Source organism: Nicotiana tomentosiformis, chromosome 4, assembly GCF_000390325.3.
Source record: "Nicotiana tomentosiformis chromosome 4, ASM39032v3, whole genome shotgun sequence".
NCBI lineage: Eukaryota > Viridiplantae > Streptophyta > Magnoliopsida > Solanales > Solanaceae > Nicotiana > Nicotiana tomentosiformis.
The window spans coordinates 134,689,421-134,711,069 of NC_090815.1; the positions used below are offsets into that span (position 1 = coordinate 134,689,421).

Below are 21,649 nucleotides of genomic sequence, written 5' to 3' on the forward strand. Positions count from 1 at the left end.
TTAAGCTTAAAAAACCCAACATAATCTTTATTTAATACATCGTCAAGGGATGTGATGGAACAATAAAAATTCCTACAAGTTTAATTAAGGTCTCGAGTTAACACCTTGAAATAAAATCCTCATCTAAACTACGGATTAACCAAAAATTATTATAGTATACTCCCTCCGTCTCAAATTAGTTGTCATAGTTTTTAAAACAGTTGTCTCAAATTATTTGTCATTTTAGAAGTTTAAGATAAAATTAATTATTTTTGTCTCATTTTACCCTTAGTAGTAATTGTTCTTGAAGATGGAGATGACACATAAATAGAATAAATATTCAATAAAGATAGATTATCCCCTCCGGTCTACTTTAAATGATTTAATTTTTTTTTTTGTGGTTCATAATATTTAATTTTTTTCAAAGTATTTATTATATTTCATGAATAAATTAAGACTAATATGGTCAATTATATTATAAATGTTAAAAGGTGAATTTTTTAACTACAAAAACATCACATAAAGTAAGTGGATCGAAGGAAGTACTATAAATAAGAATAAAATAATTAAAAATTCATTCTAATTAATATTTGTTAAAGACCGTAAAATAGAAATACCATAAAGTAAAAGGATTACTGTCCAAATTGATAACAACTCAAACATGGAGCAATGCAAACTGTACGGTCTCGATTTCACTTGCCTGATTCCTCCATTACTGGAACATTGGTCCATCCTCTTTCCAGTTTAGTCCAAGTTTTAAACTCTACAAAATAGACCAACTTTTTCTCTATTCTCTCCCCTTTCTCTTGCAAAAGCTCACTTTTTTAGCATTCACTGCACTCCTCCATCTCTTAGCTCTGTTTTTTTTAATCTCACCGTCACATATCCTACACCATCTTCATCTGTCAACCCCATTAAAATATTCATTTTTTTCTGACTCCTATTTGTACTTTCCCTTTTAGTGAAACTAAACCCACTTCAGTTCTTGAATGGAAAAGCTGAAATCTTTCAAATCTCTATCTCCAGTTCATCATCTTCAACGTGCTAACTCACCTTCACACCCAATAGAAGAACGCCAAAATCTCTTGAAAGAAACCCCAATACCCAGCACTTCTCCCGCCATGGGCTCTCCAGCTATGGATGCATCCGATGCAAAAGACGTCGTCGTTAAAACAAACAGCAGAGAAACCCCCAAAACCCCTAAAGAAACTGAACTTTCTACTTCAAAAACCCAGTTGAATACCAATGATGAGAATGCTGCAAACAAGATATATAGAGATTCAAGTTACGATTTCTCAAACGATGCATTTATGAGAGCACAAAGGGATAATAATAACAATAAAGATTTTGACTTTATTACGGAATCGCCATTTTCACAGCGATCGCCGTTATCTAGGGTACTAGAAGAGAGTCCCAACCGCGGGGTGCTTACGCCGAGAGATGTTCGAGTTTCTTTTAACGAGAACCGTAACGGTCACGGATCGGTTCGCCGCCGGTCCAATGTGAGTAATTTTGGACCGGGTGGTGGACCGGACGAGGTTTTAGTTTGCAGTTCTAGTTCTTCGTTTAGGAGAAAGTCGAATCTTTTAGTTACTAGGACTAAATCTAGGTTAGTGGACCCACCGGAGCAAGATCAGAGGTCACAGAAAATTACTATGAAATCTGGAGTTTTAGGGAAAGGTAGTGAAAATGACGATGATGACCCTTTTTCAGATGAGGATTTTCCTGAAGAGTATAAGAAAATGAAGTTTAATCTATGGACTGTTCTTCAGAGTTTGAGTTTGATTTTGATTATTGCAGCTTTCGTGTGTAGTCTTACTATTAGTAAATTTAAAGGGAGGAGTATTTTCGGGCTTCCATTGTGGAAATGGGAGCTAATGGTGTTGGTTTTGATATGTGGGAGATTGGTTTCTGGTTGGGGGATCAGGTTAGGGGTGTTCTTGATTGAGAGGAATTTTGTTTTAAGGAAAAGGGTGTTGTATTTTGTGTATGGATTGAGGAATTCAGTGCAGAATTGCATTTGGTTGAGTCTGGTTTTGATCGCGTGGCAATGTATTTTTGATAAGAAGGTTGAGAGCATTACTAATACGAAGGTTTTAAGGTATGTCTCAAGAATTTGGGTGTGTTTATTGGTGGGAACGTTTATTTGGTTGCTGAAGACACTGTTGGTGAAGGTTTTGGCTATGTCGTTTCACGTTACTGCGTTCTTTGATCGGATTCAAGAAGCTTTGTTTACTCAGTATGTGATCGAGGCGTTGTCTGGACCGCCATTGGTTGAGATTAGGATGGAGCAAGAAGAGGAGGAGAGGGTTATGGCTGAGGTGCAGAAGCTTCAGAGTGCTGGGGCTACATTGCCTCCTGATCTCAAGGCCACTATATTTCCAAAGAGACCGATTGGAACGCCACGGAAGTCCACCGCTGCTGCTACGCCAAGGAGTCCTACATTTTCGAGATCGACGTCTAGAAAGGAAAAAGAAAAAGAGGGAGGCATAACTATAGATCATCTGCATAGGCTGAATCAGAAGAATGTTTCAGCTTGGAATATGAAAAGGTTGATTAATATTGTCCGTAAAGGTGTGTTGTCAACTTTGGATGAGCAGCTTCAGCAGTCGAGTGATGATGATGAAGCTGCAGTGGAAATCACAAGCGAGAAACAGGCAAAAATCGCTGCCAAGAAGGTTTTTAACAATGTGGCTAAGACTGACTCTAAGTAAGTATCCTGTTCTGTTAAGATTTATAAGTAATGTTCCTCATTTCAACTTATTTAGCATTTCGTTTGCTGATTTGACAATGTAAATCGTAGCTTATTTGCTTTATTGTTAATCTTCAAGTAGCATGAAGTAGATGTGAAAGTGCAGTTTAGGTGTTGGCCAGATATTTTCTTCTGATTTTGTTTTGTGGTTGCATCAACTTACTGCCCTTTTAGTATGTTTGCACTCATATATGAGTTCAAGCTTATTCCCTACAATCATCCCTTGTACCCTTAGCTTTTATATTTTGTGGCTTCTAATTCTCGGATCTAATTGATTTACTTATTTTGTGTGACTGCCATCAGGTTCATCTATCTGGAGGATATAATGCGTTTTATGAGAGAAGATGAAGCTTTGAAAACAATGCAGCTCTTTGAAGGTGGCACTGAAGCCAAAGGAATTAGCAAACGTGCGTTGAAAAATTGGATGGTGGGTATATGGCCAATTTGCTTCAATATTCTCTCTCCCCATATAGCCTTTTTTTTAAATCTACTCCTGGTGCATAATATTTGTTCAGACATGCAAATTATCCATGAATTTTTAGAAAGCTTATTTTTCTCTTATCTCCAAATTCCAACAATAGGAATTCAACCCCAAAATTTAGTCAAAAGATGGTTTTTGGAATTCATCTCAATGCATAGACATAGGTTTTTTACTTTTACAGTTCATTGTGGAGATGTATTGTCTCCCAAAAGAAATGCCTCTAGCTGAATGTAGCTGAATGAGTTGAACAAAAAATTTAAGTGGAAGTTCTGAAAAGTTGCCGCCCATCAGAAAGGGGGTAGCACAATTGCTCACGGTTTGACTGTGAAATAAGGATCTATACTTGGGAATCCTCTTTCTAGGATATTCATGTATTTGGTCTTTTCTCCTTACAGGTGAATGCATTTAGAGAACGGAGAGCTCTTGCTTTGTCTTTGAATGACACAAAGACTGCTGTGAACAAACTGCATCACATGTTGAATGTCTTAGTGGGGGTTATCATCCTAGTTGTCTGGCTGCTTATATTGAAAGTTGCCACTACACATTTCTTGGTCTTTTTGAGTTCTCAGGTTCTTCTGGTTGTATTCATGTTTGGAAACACGGCCAAGACGACATTTGAGGCAATCATCTTTTTATTTGTGATGCACCCATTTGATGTTGGTGATCGTGTTGAAATTGACGGAACTCAGGTGGGAAATTCTTCCACTCTAAGGTAGACGTTCAGATAGTATTCTGATTTGTATATTGAAGCACCTCTTCTGATATTTCGGTTTCAGATGGTAGTAGAAGAGATGAATATCTTGACAACAGTTTTCCTGAGATACGATAACCAGAAGATCATATATCCAAACAGTGTCTTATCTACAAAGCCGATAAGTAACTACTACCGTAGTCCAGACATGGGAGATGCAATTGAATTCTGCATTCATATCTCAACTCCTATGGAAAAAATTTCTATGATGAAAGAGAAAATTTCAAGGTATATGCTACTATTCATCTTCAGTTGATAAATTTCAGCTGTTTCATTTTCAGATGTCAAGTTATACTGGTTAAGTTGCTCTTTTATGATGCTCAAAGATCAACCGCGGAGCTAGGATTTTCACTAAAGGGTGTCAAAACTTAAAAATGTAAACACACGAAGAAGTCAAGGGGATCCAAACACATAGTATATATACATACAAAAAAATTCACCTATCAAAACATTGTAATTTTCCGTTAAAGGGGTGTCAATAACACCCCGTCGAGCCATGTGGCTCTGCCACTGCTCAACATATGAATACACTCATCTTAGTAGTCTAAGAACAAATCATATTTCCTTATTCTTTCACGAAAATATTACTTTTAATAGTTGATGATGTGGAGATAAATCGCTATCATATCAAGTAGTAAGGTATTGTTTGGTGTGATGTTGGTACAATGGCCGAAACAGGTCTCCCTTTTGAGTTGCCTCTCAGTGTAATCAAGACACTGTTTAATATTCTTCCCATTTTAGTAATATATGTAATGGCTTCTGTACTGGCACAGGTATGTTGAGAACAAAAGTGATCATTGGTATCCAGCTCCAGCAATTGTGTTAAGGGATGTAGAAGACTTGAACAGGATAAAGTGGTCAATATGGCTTTCGCACACAATGAATTTCCAAGACATGGGGGAGAGATGGGCAAGGAGAGCTCTCTTAGTTGAGGAAATGATAAAGATATTCAAAGAGTTAGATATCGAGTATCGTATGCTGCCTTTTGATGTCAACGTTCGTAATATGCCACAGTTGTCGTCGAGCAGAGTCCCCTCGAACTGGTCTATTTGTTCTTAATTTGATTGAAATGGTCACTCATTTGATATTCACAAGAGACCATTATAGAAAGGTAAGTTGTTTGTTGATGCAGCAGTGTAAATCTTGAAAATTGCAAGATGGCAAGCATTTTTGATCAGTCATCACTGTGGATGGACTAATGTCTTTGTTTTGAGGAGTTGTGTACATAATGAGTTGATGCCTTTTTTGCTGATTTTTTGTTGTAATTTGACAGTATATATTTCATAGAAACCCAATTATGTAGTAGTTATTAATATCTTAATTACTTTTCAGTACCTACTCTTGTATCTTATCATTGTCCTTTTCCATATTAAAGTGCAATTCCTTAACCCCGCCAAGAAGAAAAAGTTATCAGTGCAATCTTTTTATAGTTGGTGATAACTTTTACAAAAAATTGTCTTAATTTGTCTTGACACAAAATTTAATAAAGAAAAGAAAATATTTGAGATATGTGGTTTTAAATAAGTCATAATATTTGTGTGGTTGTAAAATTTTTGACACTTATGGTCTGAAACCTGTTTGTATGGCTAGAAATACTTTTTATTAAAAAAATATCAAAAAATATCAATTTTTTAAAACAAATTAATAAAGTAATAATGTCAATCTTTTGAAACCGAGGAGTAATCTAGTTTGCCACTTTTAATAGCCAATTCGTTTATTTTTTCTTTGAGCAAAGTAAACACACTTGAGGATAAAAAGAGAGGTGGTTTAAAATTTTGCCATGTCCAGAGGTACATATCTTTATGCCAATCTAATGGTGCAGCTCTAAATGGTGAGCAACAATAAAGTTTTCTTTGTGTATCCTACAAGCAGAGGCGGACCTACGTTGCATGTAGAGGGGTCACAGGATCCCTTTAATCTCGACAAAAACCTTATATATATATATATATAGAACCCGTTAAATATTTTAGTTGTGCTCCTAGACACAACAAGGCGGACGAAAGAAGGGGTTTTGTTGGGCGCTTAAATTCTGTTGTTTGCTAGATGATTCAAGTTCGACTCCTGCCTTGAGTTTTTTTTAGTTCATTGAATACAACGTACTTGCTTTATATACTTGATAACAAATTGCTTTAAATTTTTTCTTTATTCTTTTTCTTTTGAATTCAATTATAGTTTAGTTTTAACTTCTAATACATAATAGTTAATTATTATTTTTCTTCAAATTCATCCCTTAAAATTAAAAGTTTTAAATTGAAACTTATCACTTCACAAATAAAAAAATATAAATCTTTACGCCACAACCTTCTTCATCAATCACTTTGACTCCGACTCACCAATGGAAACTAAGAGTTTAAGACTACTCTTTAATTTTTTTTACTATTAACATACCCTTAATCTTGATTTCTTTAAAGTTTGAACGCCCTTTTGATCACTGACCTCTTTTTTATTAAAAAAAACTAGAAATTTTAAAGTGCGAAACATGCTTAATCAAACATTTTCCTTCTCATACCACCCATTTTACGAAGAGATCTTTCTTTGTTCGGTGCTTCTTTTTTTTTTAGAACTTTTTTTAATTTGTTTATACTTGGATGATAAGTCATTATAATCATTAAGTTTTCAAAGAGTTGTACGCCGAATTTTATTTCTAGTGATTAGCACACAGTGATGCCCTTGTCGTGCTCAAATCATGGGTCCGACTCTGCTTATAGGTGATGGGTATGAGCCGTGGTAGCAACCACTAATGTCTGCATTAGCGTATACTATCTACATCACACCCTTTAGAGTACGATCCTTCTCCGAATAGCTTTTAAATTTAAAAAAATGACACTCTAAAATTTGTCAAATGTAGTGCGTCACTTATCTTATCACATAGCTCATAAACATATAGTAATTCTTTTCCAAGATAAACTATAACCTTATTTTCTTGACCACGGCACTCACCTTTACATAATATGCGTTGGCGTTTTATTCCAGAATCAAGTTTACTTTTACTTAAAAAAATAAGAACGGTATTACTTCAGAACAAGATAAGATAAGATATAAGGTCGGTGGACCCACTTAGCTGATCAAAATCTTGTGCCCTATGTTATTTTATATACTTCCTTTTGCTTCCCTTTTGCTTGTGCTCCTTCGGACACTATTTTTTTTTGTTTGTTTTTTGGTTTCAAATTAAATGAATTTTAATTATTTATGTTAAATGAATTACTTAGTTATTTTAATGAGAAAATTTACAATATAAATTACTTCATACAGTATATGGTTTCTAAATGTTTATAGATAGCTATTTTCATTTGTCTCAATTACTCAATTCTGGAAATGCTAAATTACATCACCTCCCCCATCTTCTGGATCAAATTAGCAAGAATTATAATAATCGGTTGAATTCACTATTTGTTTTTCCTAGTCAGTATGTATAGATTACATAATAATTATATATAATTATACATATATTATATATTTATTGATTATTATTAATTTAAACTAGGGGTGAGTAACTATTTAAGTTAATCTTTTTATTATTTAATATTATCACATTATGGCCCACTTTTATCTTCAAACCTCATGACAGCGGGCCATCCAACAATTATGCAATATACTGTAGATGGATTGATTAGGAAAGATATCACACTAGTTTTGCAACTGGGAAGATGTTTACTTGTACATAATGTTTTACTTGGTAATAAAATAACTTCAGTAACAAAAAAAGGCCTTAAAATCAATAAAATTCAAATTCAAATTCAAGTTGTGATAATATCTTCCGCTAATTGGAAGTATTTCCCAAGATTACCCAAGACAATTTTTTTAAGGAAAAACTATGTTACTATTGATTTAAGAGAACTTATGCAAGAACATTTTAGGGCTATGCATAATTTGGTAAATATCGAATTACCGTATCGAAATCGAAAATTTGGTATTTGATATTTGATATTTTTGTATTCGGCATGGTATTTGGTTTAAGTTATAAAAAAATTGGTGTTAGGTATGATATTTAATATTTTACGATACCGTACCGAAATATATATTGTATTACACAATGCACATATTATTAATTATAATATAAATATAAAAAATCTAAAAATTTACTTTCCTTTATTCTCCAAGTTCATCAATTAACTCTAAGCAAGTAACAAGACATTTCTATTGATCAAATTTATTCATTTATGTACAATTTTCTCTCTCTGGGTTGATATTTGCTGATTTTGGACAAACTTTTGTCAACAAACACTTTTAGTTTTGTACTTTTGAATACTTTAATTAAGAATATTACAGTCTATGACTCTATGCACTAGTTAATATTCAAATCCAATAAACTGAAGTTACCGAACCGAATAAACCGAAGTTACCGAACCGAATAAACCGAAACCGAAAGGAGAAAAACCGAACCATACCGAATTTAATTATGTACGGTATTGATATAGCATTTTAAGAAACCGAATATTTAAAATATCAAACTAAAATATTTAAATATTATACCGTACCGATCGACTAACACTCATAGAACACCCTCAATATAATGTAGTCTGATATATTCTAAAAGACTATTAGTACGTTTTTTGAGGTTACCGATTCTACTTCGTACTATATATTTTATCATTCTCTCGCTAGAAAAGTTGAAGTTTAAATATCGCAAACGGGTCCATTCGTCTCAATAAAATAAAAATAAAAAAGTAAGATGAAATGCCCCTTCAATAATATGAAATAATGATACCTCTTTGATAAGCATTATGTCTCTCTCAAATAATTAAGAAAGGGCCATAGCAATCAAACCCCGTGGGCCTTAATTCTTTGCTTTTCCCCTTAAGCAGAACCGGGAGTATCTCGGGTTCCAACTTTAGCAAACAAGAAATTTCTAGAAACTTATACCTTTCGATACGTGTCAACATACACGTCAGGTTGATTCGTATTTTTCAATTATTAAACTAAACCAATAGTATCGAATTTTTAAATTTATAAACTAAATCAAACCAATAAAATCGGATTTTTCAATCTCGGGTTTTTCGGATTTTTTCTGATTTTTAAATTTTTTTTCGATAAAGTATTCGTAGCATAAAATATATAACTTGTACTCTAAATATTTCTTAAGTCTTAGTAAAATACCACTATATAATGTATTTTCCAAGAAACTAACACAATAATATGAGATAAGTCATAACATTATACTAAAATATTCAATAACAAAGATAAAATAATAAAATTACATAAAACAAATATTGCTAATTAATAAGCCATAATGAAAATTAACATAATCTAAAAATAATATATAGGTCATGCTAAAATAAGTATAGCTAATAAGTACTAATAGTAATTACATAACTACTAAAGAAAAAGATAAACTAAGGTATGCATTTTCATTATAAACCAATGTAAAACTAAAATAATTATCCAACAATGTCGTCATTCCTAATATTGAATTGAATTTCTTTTGTTAGCATTAGTATTGATTTGAACTTTGTTTGAGTTACTACATTTATGGATTTTAAAATTTATTTACCATTCAAGAATGTTAAGTCTAAACTTGAAATAATACGTTAAAAGATAAAACTGCAAAAAAAATTTAAGAAATATTTATAAATTACATTACAATAAATATTTATATGTATAAATATTTTTAAAAATTATATAAATGTACTATCGGGATGGTTTGGTTTCGATTTGACTTTTTTTAGTTAATACCAAACCAAACCAATTATGATCGGGTTTTATTTTTCAATACCAAACCATATCGAATTTTTTTCCGGTTTGACTCGAATTATCGGTTTGGTTATGTTTATCGGTTTTCTTTGTACACCCTTACCTACCAGAGAGTGGAATAGTAATCCCAAGATAAAAGAGTAAAATTGATAATCTCAGAATTAATACAATATACCAAACAATCAATAATAAATAATACTAGAATAACTAATTCTAGCATAACTAATCTCTATATAGCTAATCCTAACATAATCAATCCCAGCATAATTTGTCTTTGAACCAAACGACCCCTCAGTCATACTTAGCGAAGAGAATTTATCTGCGTCAAAACACCAAATGCATGATACATGTCACTTATATGATTTTTTTGCTACTTAATCATAGTTAAGTGATTTGTTTTTTAATATTAATTTAGTAGCTCATGTTTTAATTGCTTAATTTAGTACACACCCAACACAGTCCTATGACCAACAAGTTATAGGAAAAATCCAACTAATTTCTTCTAAGATCATCTAAAATCGAGAGAGAAACGTGGCAGTTATAGTAAGCCATTTAAGTCCAGACTCATCTATATTCCCCTTTCCCGCAATCCCAGAAAAAGGAAGATGCCTTAGAATATACCTTCAGTCTCACAAATCTCTCATCAATCGGTTTGGCTCTAGCACAAAACAGATAAGGCCCCATGCACTCAAACTATCAGGTTCCCTGCCCCGGTGTCTAACTGTGACAATAAAATAGAGATATATATTTTTACCCGTTTTAAAAAATAATATATATTAATATTGGCCGATCAATCAATTTAATATTTTGCCCCAGAATCAACTCAATTCTTAGTAATTCACCTCTTTAGATAATTATCGTGTCCGAATCAGCTTGTGTGTATTATTTTAATTAATTTTATGAGATATCATAGCGTGTTGAATAACTCTATTTATCGAGGCTTATTTACATTTAAATGAGTTGAATTATAACTTTTTTATTGACTTGATTCAACGGATTGCAAATCAAAAATGACTCATCAAGTTATTGGGTCAGAAAGGATCATACGGTATAACCTAACAGTCAAAATGCAATCTGAACTCAAATATACGAAATCAGATTTGGAAATATGCAAATTATGTAAATTTGAAAAAAATTAAATAATTTTTTAAAATACATTAACACAAAATTAAAAAAAAAAAAAGAAAAAAGGAGGGAGATTGAATTATGATAGACGGATTAAGTTATGACTCATTATTTCATTCAACACAACATTTACCACTTCAACCTGATCCAGCATAAACTTGCAAGAAACGACCCAAACCCAAATGAAATCTATTCTCAACTACCCAAAGTCTTTTCTTTAAACCACAATTATGTTACATAGGCCCCATACTCTCTTTTTAAAAAGACACTTGTAGTACAAAAACAGTTTATTATCAACTACTCTCTTTAGCTCAAGTCAGGAGTCTGCAAAAGAACACTATGAATTCTCCAACTTGTTTGATGAACATCTCCCAACCAGAACAAGAAAAACTCATAGACAAACTCCAAATCTTCAAGATTCAAGGTAAAGATAAACGTGGCTGCACCATCCTTCGAATCATCGGCAAACTTTTCCCTGGTTAGTTCTTTCTTTCTTTAAGTTTAATCTTACTCTTGTTAGTTTTATAAGAGGAAGTGTAGAAAGCAGTAAACTTGAACAGATTGCTGTAATTGTATTTTCTTTTTTCTTGTTAGCCTAGACTGGGGCGGAGATCGGGGCGTAAGCATAAGTGGTTCATCTGAGTCTCTTTCGTCAAAATATTATGCTGTACATACAAAAGCAGAATTATTTTTTAGGAATATATAATAGGTGTTGAATCTCCTTGACTCAACCCAAGTGTGTTATTTTGAATTTCTTTGGTGAAAATTCTGACTCTCAGTCTAGATATTAATTTTGAAAGTATCAAGGCTCCTTTTAATTAAAGCCAAAGCCAACATATTAATTTTACAGTGTCAAAGTTTAGAACTTTTAAAAGGTAGCCTTGGAGCAACGTAAAGTTATCTCCATGTAACATATAAGTCACAGATTCGAGCCGTGGAATCAACCACTCACCCTTGTATTAGGGTAGATTGTCTACATATCACCCTTGGGTGCAGCCCTTTTCCGGATCCTGCGTGAATGACGCTTCGTGCGTCGACCTGTCCTTTAAAGTTTAGGACTTTTTTGTTGTTCAACCTTTTTTTTTTCTTCCTGTTTCTGTATCCTAATTCTGATATTTTGTTTTACTGGTTGATTCAATGATTATCAGCAAGGATTATAAGTGTGGAGGCAGTAAACAAGTATCTACTGGAGAAGATTTATCCAAATTTAGAGCAGAGACAATTCTCAATTGTGTACGCACATACAGGAGTTAACAGAAGTGAAAATTTCCCCGGAATAGCAGCTCTCCGATCGATCTGTGATGCTATGCCGGCGAACGTTAAAGATCATTTGAAAGCAGTTTATTTCCTTCACCCAAGCCTACAGTCTCGACTCTTCCTTGCCCTTTTTGGCCGTCTCCTCTTCACCGGAGGGTAATTAGTTTTTTCTAAGCCACTTAACTTTGAAATAAGTAATCTCTTTTCAATTTTAAAAGATTAATTAGTACTACTGTTATATTTACTTAGCTGATTTGAGAGCAGGGGCGGCCCAACCCTAAAGCAAGTGAGCCCCAAAATACTTAAGGGCTCCAAAATTACTAGTATTTTTTTATATATAGTAGTATATTATTTATATAATTATTTTTTATTATTGATAAATTTATTTCTTTATTGTCATATTAATTTTTAATAACTCGATTTCTTCCTCTAATTAATATAACTAAAATAGTTTTCTGTCAATTTTGTTTTACTTTTTTTACTTAATTATATTTCTCTATTCATTAGTTGGTCACGTAACTATATCTAATAATCTAACTTATTATTTATTTTTCTTACATAAATTATACTCTCTCCGTCCTAATTTATATGAAAGTATTTGACTGGACATGGATTTTATGAAATAAAGGAAGGTTTTTGAAACTTATAATCTTAAATAAATCATAGAAGTTTTTGGGCTAGAAATTATCTCATTAATGGTAAAAGGAAAAATCTAAAGTTGAATTGTTACCAAATATAGAAAGGGACTTACTAAAAAAAAGGAGTCACTTATGTTTTCTGGGTTCTCCCATTTCAGTTGTGATGCAATCAACGTTAAATTCATTTAATTTTCTGTATTTTATAAAACTAAGTTCTCATTTTTTTTTAATTCCATATCCTCACTTGTCTAATTTTTTAAAAACGATGTTCATTATATATATATATATATATATATATATATATATATATATATATATAAGGCCTCTTATTAAAATTTTACTTTAGGCCTCCGAAGGTTGGGCCGCCCCTGTTTGAGAGCATGTAATTTACTCTATAGTGGAATTTGATTGCAGGATTTATTGGAAGCTGAATTACGTGACTAGGTTAGAGTTCTTGTGGGAACACGTAAAGAGAAAGGAGATAGAAATGCCAGAGTTCGTGTATGAATTTGAAGAAGAGCTGGATGACTACCGTCCGATGACGGATTATGGAATGGAGGGAGATCATCCAAGGGTTTATATTGATTCGACTGTTGAATCTGCAGTTTCAATGTACTCAATGAGGTGTATTGCTTAGTAGTAAAAAAGAGGAAAAACTGTTTTAGGTGGTCTTAGATGGGCTGAACTGATATGTGTGCCGGCCTCTTAGGTCACTTTGTTTTATCTCAATCCTGCAAAGTACTCTGTGGTATTCCAAATTTTAGTTTTGTTTAGACTCTAAAACTAAAAACCAAATGAGCAGCATTAGATTTTTCTCTTCGCTAATAACAGCAAGAGATTTAATATTCCAACTCAGTAACTCTTCGCATCACTTACCAAACGGACAAAGCTTTGTTTCCTCATTTCTTCTCTAGAAACAGCAATGGATTTTAAGATGCAGGAGTTGGAATAGGTGACTGGTGCTAATTACAAGCTTTGTTTTCTCTTTTGTTCAAATAAAGTCAGACAAATTTGTCTCCCAAGCATCTCTTGTGCTGCCCATATATGCTGTTCCGTGTTGTCTTCAAAGAGCTGCGCGTCTGACAAAAATTTCTGCAAAATAGGAACTTGACAATCGCCTTACTGTGTGGGTTATCAAAAATTTCTTCTTGTCTAATCGTTTAATACATCAGCTGACGGAAGTGGTTACGCATATACTGAACCTTGAAGGCTTAGCTAGTTAGCTTAGAGAGCTCCCGCGAAAAGGCATCATTCACTTGGATGACACAAGACATGAGAGATAGAATTGGAGGGCAAGACAGTCAGAGGCGGATGCAGCATGTTTGCTACGAGTTCAACCAACAGACTATTCTTAACACAAAGTATCCATAATTCCAAAAGTGCAAAATATTTTATTCCAGCTACTTAGTTGTTCAGAATAGAATGAAGGTGTTGACAGAAACATAAAACAGATGCAGCAAGATGCCAATTACATATTTACATGGAAAGCTGTTGGCATAAATAAATATGTTGGTACAGGTTTATTTACAGCACACAGATATTTGATTGCTGAGAATGTTGCGGTCACAGATTGCATCAAGAAAATGTAGGTACAGGTTTACTTACAGCACACCACAAATTGATTATTTGCAACTCATATACAAAGTAATTCCATCAAAGCGAACTCTGGCCAGAGACATATTCACAAACCACCTCACTGGAGGAATTCACCAAATGCACTGCAACAAGATAATATCATGAATCAAGAGGTAGTATACACTGCAAGGAGAAATCAAAATAGGGACAGATGAACAGATGCATAAAGAACCTTTTGTTTGACCAAAAAGTACGGTTTTCGGTTAAACTATTATAAATATAAAATTATGGGTTAAGCCTAGTTAACGATAATATCTCTAAATGTGGATCCTGAAAGCGTGGATAATGTGGGATAGATCTAATAGGAGATTGATAATGACATGCGCTAATTATTCATAAGATATGAGCAATAATGGAGTAGTAACTAGCAATAAATAGCAATAAATGGCATTTAAGTAAATAGGAGGAGTGATTCACCCAATAAAGAATGGACTAGGTGATTGTTACTCCTGACAATGATGAGTGACAGACAAATCTTAGAATGTTCGAACTATTCTCGGATCTGACGGAAAAGTATGGAATAACATGAACCAGAATCTTGATGAAAAGATAATGTTTGTATCTTTGCCAAAGAGAGAATCTTTCTTAGAAAAATGTTCTTATCAGATCAATATTACATCCCCTTGTCCTTATCTTTTTTCTCCTTTATATGGGACACATCCCTAGTAAACCCTAATAGTACATGTGCAGAGAATATTCTTTAGAATATCACCTCTATTATTCTATTCTAAAAACTAGTCGTTACGGTTCTTTCCGCGGACTTCGTCCTCGACCATTATAAGCATCCCGACCACGAGCTTCGCCATTTCCTGATCGACCTCGACTGATTTTTCCTCACCCTAAATGTTCCATAGTGGATTTTGACCTATACACCTTTCTCACTAGCAATAAACAATAAACATTAAATTTATACAAATCTCCAAATGGCTATTTTACTTGAACATTTTCATTAACACCTTACATGGTCGAGCTAAAAACCATAATTTCCCATTAGGTTAACCCAGTAACCGGTAGAAGAGATTTTCGGAAAGCACATGAATTGCCTATTCAAAAAGAATCTATCATAGGAGGCATCAAGAAATGGTTTACAAGGAGTTGGAGAAACTCAAATCTCCGTCCATTTCATGTGGAATTAACTTCATTCAGATAGATGAGTAAATACATGACTACTGCATTTGACGTTACTTCATCTTAACGGAAGAGTCCCTATATGTTGCACATTCACAACATTGACACGAGCTTATATTCTAGGCTAGGGAAAGTAATTTCTTTGCCTCAACATAATCAGAACGGGAGGTTTCATAGGGAAATAACTAATGGTCACCGATGTCAAGAATGACCCTAAAGTCACTCCCAACTGCAGTCTTAAGTTCGCACTATAGGACCACTCTTCAGTTGTATTGCAAGTACAATTACCTCAAAATAAGTTTTAGAGAGTTAGTAGTGCACAATCTCTACTTCCACTATATTGGTCGAGTTGCGCTTCAAACTTTAAATATCTCACAGTAGCATCAGACTAGCTTTTGGTGAAATTCAAGTTGATTGTTAATTTCGCCGGAGTAAGAAATGCATAATTGTCATGAGTGTTGGACAGTACATTACACCAGTGACCAAACTAGAAATGCAGTAATCACAAAGTGAAACGACAACCTAACATTCCTATCATAACTTATATTACATGAAAACCAAAGATCTAAGCTAATTTGTACACAAGAAAATGTAAAAGAGAGGCAGACTTACATTATCAACATGGATTCGGAGTGAACCAAATTGGAGGAGGCCAACGAAGCATAGAATGTGAATTGCGAGGATAGCATGACAATGCTTCAATCCTACCATCCTCTAAATTGTAATACCCTAAATCATGATTCCCATTGACACCATCATAATTAGCCTCACAATAATCATCCGTAAAGTAAATCCTATTTCCTTCACATCTAGGAAAATCAGAAGCCAACAACGCCAACGAAGAATTCTCTCCTAAAAACAACATCTTCTCACCCAAACTGTCCACCTTCTCCCACCTTGGCCCTTCTAAAACCAACCTAAACACACGAAATTCAACTGTCTTATATACAACATCAAGCTGATGATATGCAGCATCAGTATCAAGCTCCAAACACCTAGTCACCAGTAAAAGTTCATCATTTGTTTTAACCAAATACTGTATATCACCCCCAATTTGCCTAGGCGTTTCAATAAACGAAACCCTAGGCGAATCACCACTAACATCACAAACTGCAATTGATCCAAGTTTATGAACAGCATTAAATAATCCATCAAAATATATAACATCCTCAGCAAAAAACCGTGCTTCATCAATAAATTTCCATGAATTCTCTCCATTTTTGCAGTAAGCAAGCTCGCCTGTTTCGTTAAGGATTACTACCGCAATAAAATTCGGATCACGTGAAGGACTATTAGAAAGGACAACCTTTTTAATAAACAAGTCACGCATTTCCTTTAAATTACGAGTGTAAACCTCGCCGTCGGGAGATTGGATAGTAAATTCTCGACCTACGCTGTAAAAATCGAAATTTACCACATTAGGAAGCTGAGACAGAGGCGGAAGATTAAAAGTCACTTTTGTGAGCGGATTAATTATGAAAATTGACGGCGATTCGTCGACGATGATGAGCCAGCCGTGAGAAGAGCCACAGCGACGGCGGCGGTTTGAAGCTTCGGGAAGGTTGAGGAAGTGGAGCTTGTTATCAAGGAGGTTGAAGAAACCACGCCGGTTCGACCGGTTTTTTGGGAGCATTAACCATGGGAATTGACAAGGTAGGTATTTGGGAGTCGCCGGCGTTGAGGATCGCCAGTTGGAGCAAACGGCTCGGAAACGGAGGTAATCGCGGAGGTTAATTAGCTTATTCACGATCGTATCGAGAAGCTCCGGTGGAAGTTCCGACCAGTCATGGTCAACCGACATGGCTCAGAGAATGGCCTAGAGGATATTTTAGCTGCTATTTTAGAGAATGGAGATATTGGATAATTGGAGCAATAGTAAATGCCGGGAACAAAGAAAAGGAAAAAAGATATTTGAAAGTAAGCTCAATTCTGCTTTAAGACTTATTAATTCTAATCCCGAAAATGCCGGCAATCCATGTCAACTTAATCAGAGAATTATTATCTAAAATATATGATAAGGACAAAAAAGGAAAAAAATAAAGGAGAAATGATATAAGCAAAATATTTTATAAGATAGTTGCATCACATACTTTAGCCATTTATAAGTCAAATAAAATAAGCTAATTGGTGTTTGGGGGGGGGGGGGGGGGGGGGGGAATATGCTGAATTGGAAGCGTTCAAACTATGTTGGTAACTGAAAAAAATTAACAGAGTAAAATTAAATATATTTATTCCAAAGGTTTGTCTATGCTTATACGTAATCTACCACAAGGTTTGTCTATGCTTATACGTAATTTAATTGACCTGTAAATTTTAACTTCTTTTAAGCTAAAGTTGCCACCAGCCCTAAAGACTGAAAATGGCCCAAAATTTGATCCTATATAAAAGTCGGTAGCTTACAAACAGGGGTGAAATGTTAACTTGAAAGTAGAAACTCGCATACTATGATATCAACTACAGAAAGAATTTAAGAGCTGCATTTTGCGAAGACCAAATCAAGTGATCAACCACAAATCTAAACGTTTTTGTAATTTTGTTGTGTGACACATACTAGAGTTAGCATTCAGAGTCACTTCGAGTTAGCAGCCAAAGAATCTTTACTCCTATCACCAGTGATGCCTAAGCAAATTGGCTTATTTAGTTAGGAATCTGCACATTTACGGCTACAATACATTTCCCTGACCAGTAAAATTTGTCTTTAAATACCTAGCTGACGGCAGAGAGAGTAGATCAAAGCCTCCATTAACGCTAGCGCAGAGAGGAAAACATACATAACTATAAACTATTAGACTGTAAGAATTAAACATGTAGATAGTTTGGACAACACTGCTAATAGCTACTTCAAAGGTTGCTTGCCTTGTCAATGTCAAATAAAAACATGTGTAATTTATCATATTACAGTTTGTTCACTTCAACAAAAACTAAAGCATCTGCTTCACTTCAACATCACATTTGAAGCACATCAACAAAATTAACAAAGTTTCAAGACTTAATTTGACATGTCCTAGAAGTAGGATCAAGAACTTTCTGTCTTTGCTCAATGGAGTTCCCTTCAAAGAATAGAACACCATAAATGATAGAACACAGATGGAAAAGTTTACATGATATTCATGCCAAGAGATGCCGAGAGTTGTTCGACAGAGCATAGCCTATGAGTTGATTAAATCAGCATCACGCCCTGCCTCAGCATCTTTGGCATCAGCGCTCTCGCCATTGTTGACAGCACTTAAACCAACCTCAACAACAGTTTCAACTTCTGAACCATCACCAGCACCGGCAGAATTAACAATATCGGTGCTCTCATCATTGCTCACAGCACCTAAACCAGCCTCAACAACAGTTTCAACAGCTTTTGAATCATCAACAGCACCAGCAGAATTAACATTCTCGGTGCTCTCACCATTCTTGACAGCACCTACACCAGCCTCAACAACAGCTTCAACGGCTTTTGAACCATCACCAGCACCAGCAGAATTACCATTATCCACAGCACGCAAATCAGGGTAATTACGATAATTAAGGGAATGCAGCCATAGAGCCATTGTTCCATCCTTGTGCTCCGTCGATGCAATATGACTATAGATATACTTCATTTTAAATTCTTCCGCTGCCTCTGAATAAGCTTTCAGAGACACTTCTTCATGAGTGTCCTTCCACTTACTGTTATATGAGGTGAAAAAGCATTCATCCAAATACAATCCAACCTCAGGCGCCATGGGAACGTTAATGTTGACATCCCTGATTTGATCAAAATGTATCACATTAAAACATGCTTACCCTACTTACACTTAAAACAGAATAACTAACAAAGAGTAACATGTACCTTCGGAAGGCAGTTTGAATTAAGGATTCAGGAGCACAATTTCTCATGATCGCTACAGCAAGACCAATCATTTTACGGATCTGATGAAGCATAAAGCTCTGACCTACAACCTCACACTTCACAAATTCAATGCTTTCGACATTAACTATAGTGTTTGCAGTAAACGAAATGATATATCGCTTGGCAGCAGGATCATCAGCTTTTGTTCTTGTTGTGAAATTGTGAAAATTGTGAGTTCCCTCGTAGTACTTCAAAATTCTATTAAATCTTTCTTTTTCTTTCTCTCCATAGCAAAACACAGACTCTTCTACTTGTTCTTCTACTGTTTTAGCATTTTCATCGCCTTTCTCAACTTCCTCCTTCGTTTCTTCAACCTTCTCACTTACAGAAGCTCCATTTTCAATTACCATATTTGACTCAGTGATCACATCATTTGCATTAACATTAACATTACTCTCTGTATTTTGCAAAGTTAGTTGTGCATCTCCAGTGTTCGGCATATTGCATGGTTCAGCAACAACAATTACCGACTTAGTTATCGGATCGAAAACGCGTTTACCCATTACTCCAAATACTTTACGACCCCTTTCCGAACACTCCAAACACTTAACAAGCTCTTTCCCAGATCCTACACTAGCTAATACAGTCTCTCTATCACGATGTGAGGATGGGTCAAGAGCAAAAACAGGAACAAAATACACATACCTACGCCGGTCACAGAACTTCTTAGCATTAAACGCATTTGTTACCCGTTTAAACCCAAAGATCCGGATTTGAGGAGAGAGGATCGAGTTAAGCCGATCAATAAAACCAGGCGGGTCGACGTAGAACCGACCCGAAACGACCTGACCCACGGCGCTAACTCCCTTATCAGTACGAGCAGAACGAGCCCAATCATACCTTCTGGGTTGACACTTGTCATGGTCAGGCACACCACCTGCTTGATAAAGTGCTTCTTCTAAATCCCCTTCGATTGTTTTAGCTCCAGGATTCTTCTGCATACCCTGATAACCAACGCCGCAATAAGCGAAGAATAATGCGATTTTTCGACGCTTGTATCTCGGTTTCCTCTCAGGTGCTGGACCATCTCCGGCGACGGCGGCGGTTGCGGCTTCTTCATCGTCGGAGGTGGTGGTGGACATTTTTTGCTTTTTGGGTTGTGGTTCGTCGATAGTTGATAAAGGGGCGATTTTGTTCTCCATGTTTGATGTCAATTTTGGGGGGAATTATGAATTCTGGGAATGATAGAGGTGGCCATTACAGAGCGGTTTGTTAATCGAAAATGGGAACTCGTATCAAACCTTGATAAAACCCTAGGATCAACTGCCCCGGCGCCACGCTGGCAAGAGATAGGGAAATGCTATGCTGCTCCTACTTGTACCATGTGAATGAGCCATAGTACCTCGGAGGTTTTGGTTACCAAAAAATAAAAAGGTGCGAATAATGTGATACTCCATTTAATTAGTTAGTTTGTCACTTTTTAGTAGTCAAAGAAGTCGCAGTTTGATAAAGTAGTATTATGAGTTTGAATTTCAGGAGTACAATGGTGGGATATGGGATTACTTTTATATGGGATAGTTAATCTCACTTTGCTAATATCCCAAAATTAAATTGTTTAATCCAAAAATAAATTTTTCGGTCAAAGTCAATATCAAGAAGAAATCGGGTTACTGATAATCAAAACTATTTCACTTTCTTGGTAATCTGAAGAATAAGACGAATAATGGAAATAATTGACAGGGAAAGAAAACTCAAAACTCAAAATTATTTAACCCAAAAAATAATTTTCAAGGTCAAAATAATTAATTTTATATGATGGGCCACAAACAACCGATTCGATCCAAAAGATATTAATTTTCGTTAATACAACATGATAGAGAAGTGAGAAATAAATTGAATGACAGATAATATATTAAAAATAAAGCAGAGAAGAAATAATTCTTATTGAATGATCCTTGATAGGATGATGAGTCGAACAGAGCTTGAAGGGCTGAACTATGGCTAAATTGGGAGCTAGATGCTACGAATTACAATGTATAAAATTATAGAGAAAAACAATTAGGTTACCACAAATGGTGATAAAATGTGTCTATTTACGGGGCTAAATCTAAGTAACCATTCTTCTTGAATTATGGGTCCATTAAGAGCATTTACTTAATCCATCTGTTACTCTTGGAAGACTTGTAACAACTGAGTAAATGTTGAAATTCCGTAACTGATGAGTCAATTATGTAACTGATGAGTCAGTCTCGTGCCTGTTAAGTCAATCTCGTGCCTGTTAAGTCAATCCCATACCCGTTGAGTCAATCCCGCATCTGTTGAGTCAATCTCGTAATTGATTGCCTTGTTCTGACTGTTACAACCATTTATTGCATTTATTGTATGTTAC

At 34.8% G+C, this 21,649-nt stretch overlaps 4 protein-coding genes across 5 annotated transcripts; 2 read left to right on the forward strand and 2 right to left on the reverse strand.

Moving 5' to 3' along the window:
- The first annotated feature begins 815 nt into the window (after positions 1-815).
- On the forward strand, positions 816-5,301 carry LOC104086664 (mechanosensitive ion channel protein 6-like). The gene is made up of 5 exons (XM_009590985.3): positions 816-2,689; positions 3,035-3,158; positions 3,608-3,901; positions 3,989-4,191; positions 4,737-5,301. Exons 1-5 carry the CDS (start codon positions 969-971, stop codon positions 5,020-5,022), a joined length of 2,628 nt encoding a protein of 875 aa, XP_009589280.1. The 5' UTR covers positions 816-968; the 3' UTR covers positions 5,023-5,301.
- A 5,724-nt stretch (positions 5,302-11,025) lies between these two features.
- Positions 11,026-13,447, forward strand: LOC104086654 (uncharacterized). The gene is made up of 3 exons (XM_009590975.4): positions 11,026-11,257; positions 11,928-12,192; positions 13,089-13,447. The coding sequence occupies exons 1-3, from the start codon at positions 11,119-11,121 to the stop codon at positions 13,309-13,311; spliced, it is 627 nt and encodes a 208-aa protein (XP_009589270.1). The 5' UTR covers positions 11,026-11,118; the 3' UTR covers positions 13,312-13,447.
- A 595-nt stretch (positions 13,448-14,042) lies between these two features.
- Positions 14,043-17,366, reverse strand: LOC104086646 (F-box protein SKIP23-like). 2 transcript variants are annotated; one of them, XM_070200290.1, is made up of 2 exons: positions 16,050-17,366; positions 14,043-14,432 (listed from the first exon to the last, which is right to left on the reverse strand). In XM_070200290.1, exon 1 carries the CDS (start codon positions 17,236-17,238, stop codon positions 16,054-16,056), a length of 1,185 nt encoding a protein of 394 aa, XP_070056391.1. In that variant the 5' UTR covers positions 17,239-17,366; the 3' UTR covers positions 14,043-14,432; positions 16,050-16,053. The 2 variants fall into 2 exon arrangements, with proteins under 2 accessions (XP_070056391.1, XP_009589258.1); XM_009590963.4 differs by having other exon boundaries at positions 14,150-14,392; positions 16,050-17,363.
- A 904-nt stretch (positions 17,367-18,270) lies between these two features.
- LOC104086636 (uncharacterized) lies at positions 18,271-20,679 on the reverse strand. Its single transcript, XM_009590954.4, has 2 exons — positions 19,261-20,679; positions 18,271-19,175 (listed from the first exon to the last, which is right to left on the reverse strand). Exons 1-2 carry the CDS (start codon positions 20,460-20,462, stop codon positions 18,587-18,589), a joined length of 1,791 nt encoding a protein of 596 aa, XP_009589249.1. The 5' UTR covers positions 20,463-20,679; the 3' UTR covers positions 18,271-18,586.
- Between the last annotated feature and the right edge of the window lie 970 nt (positions 20,680-21,649).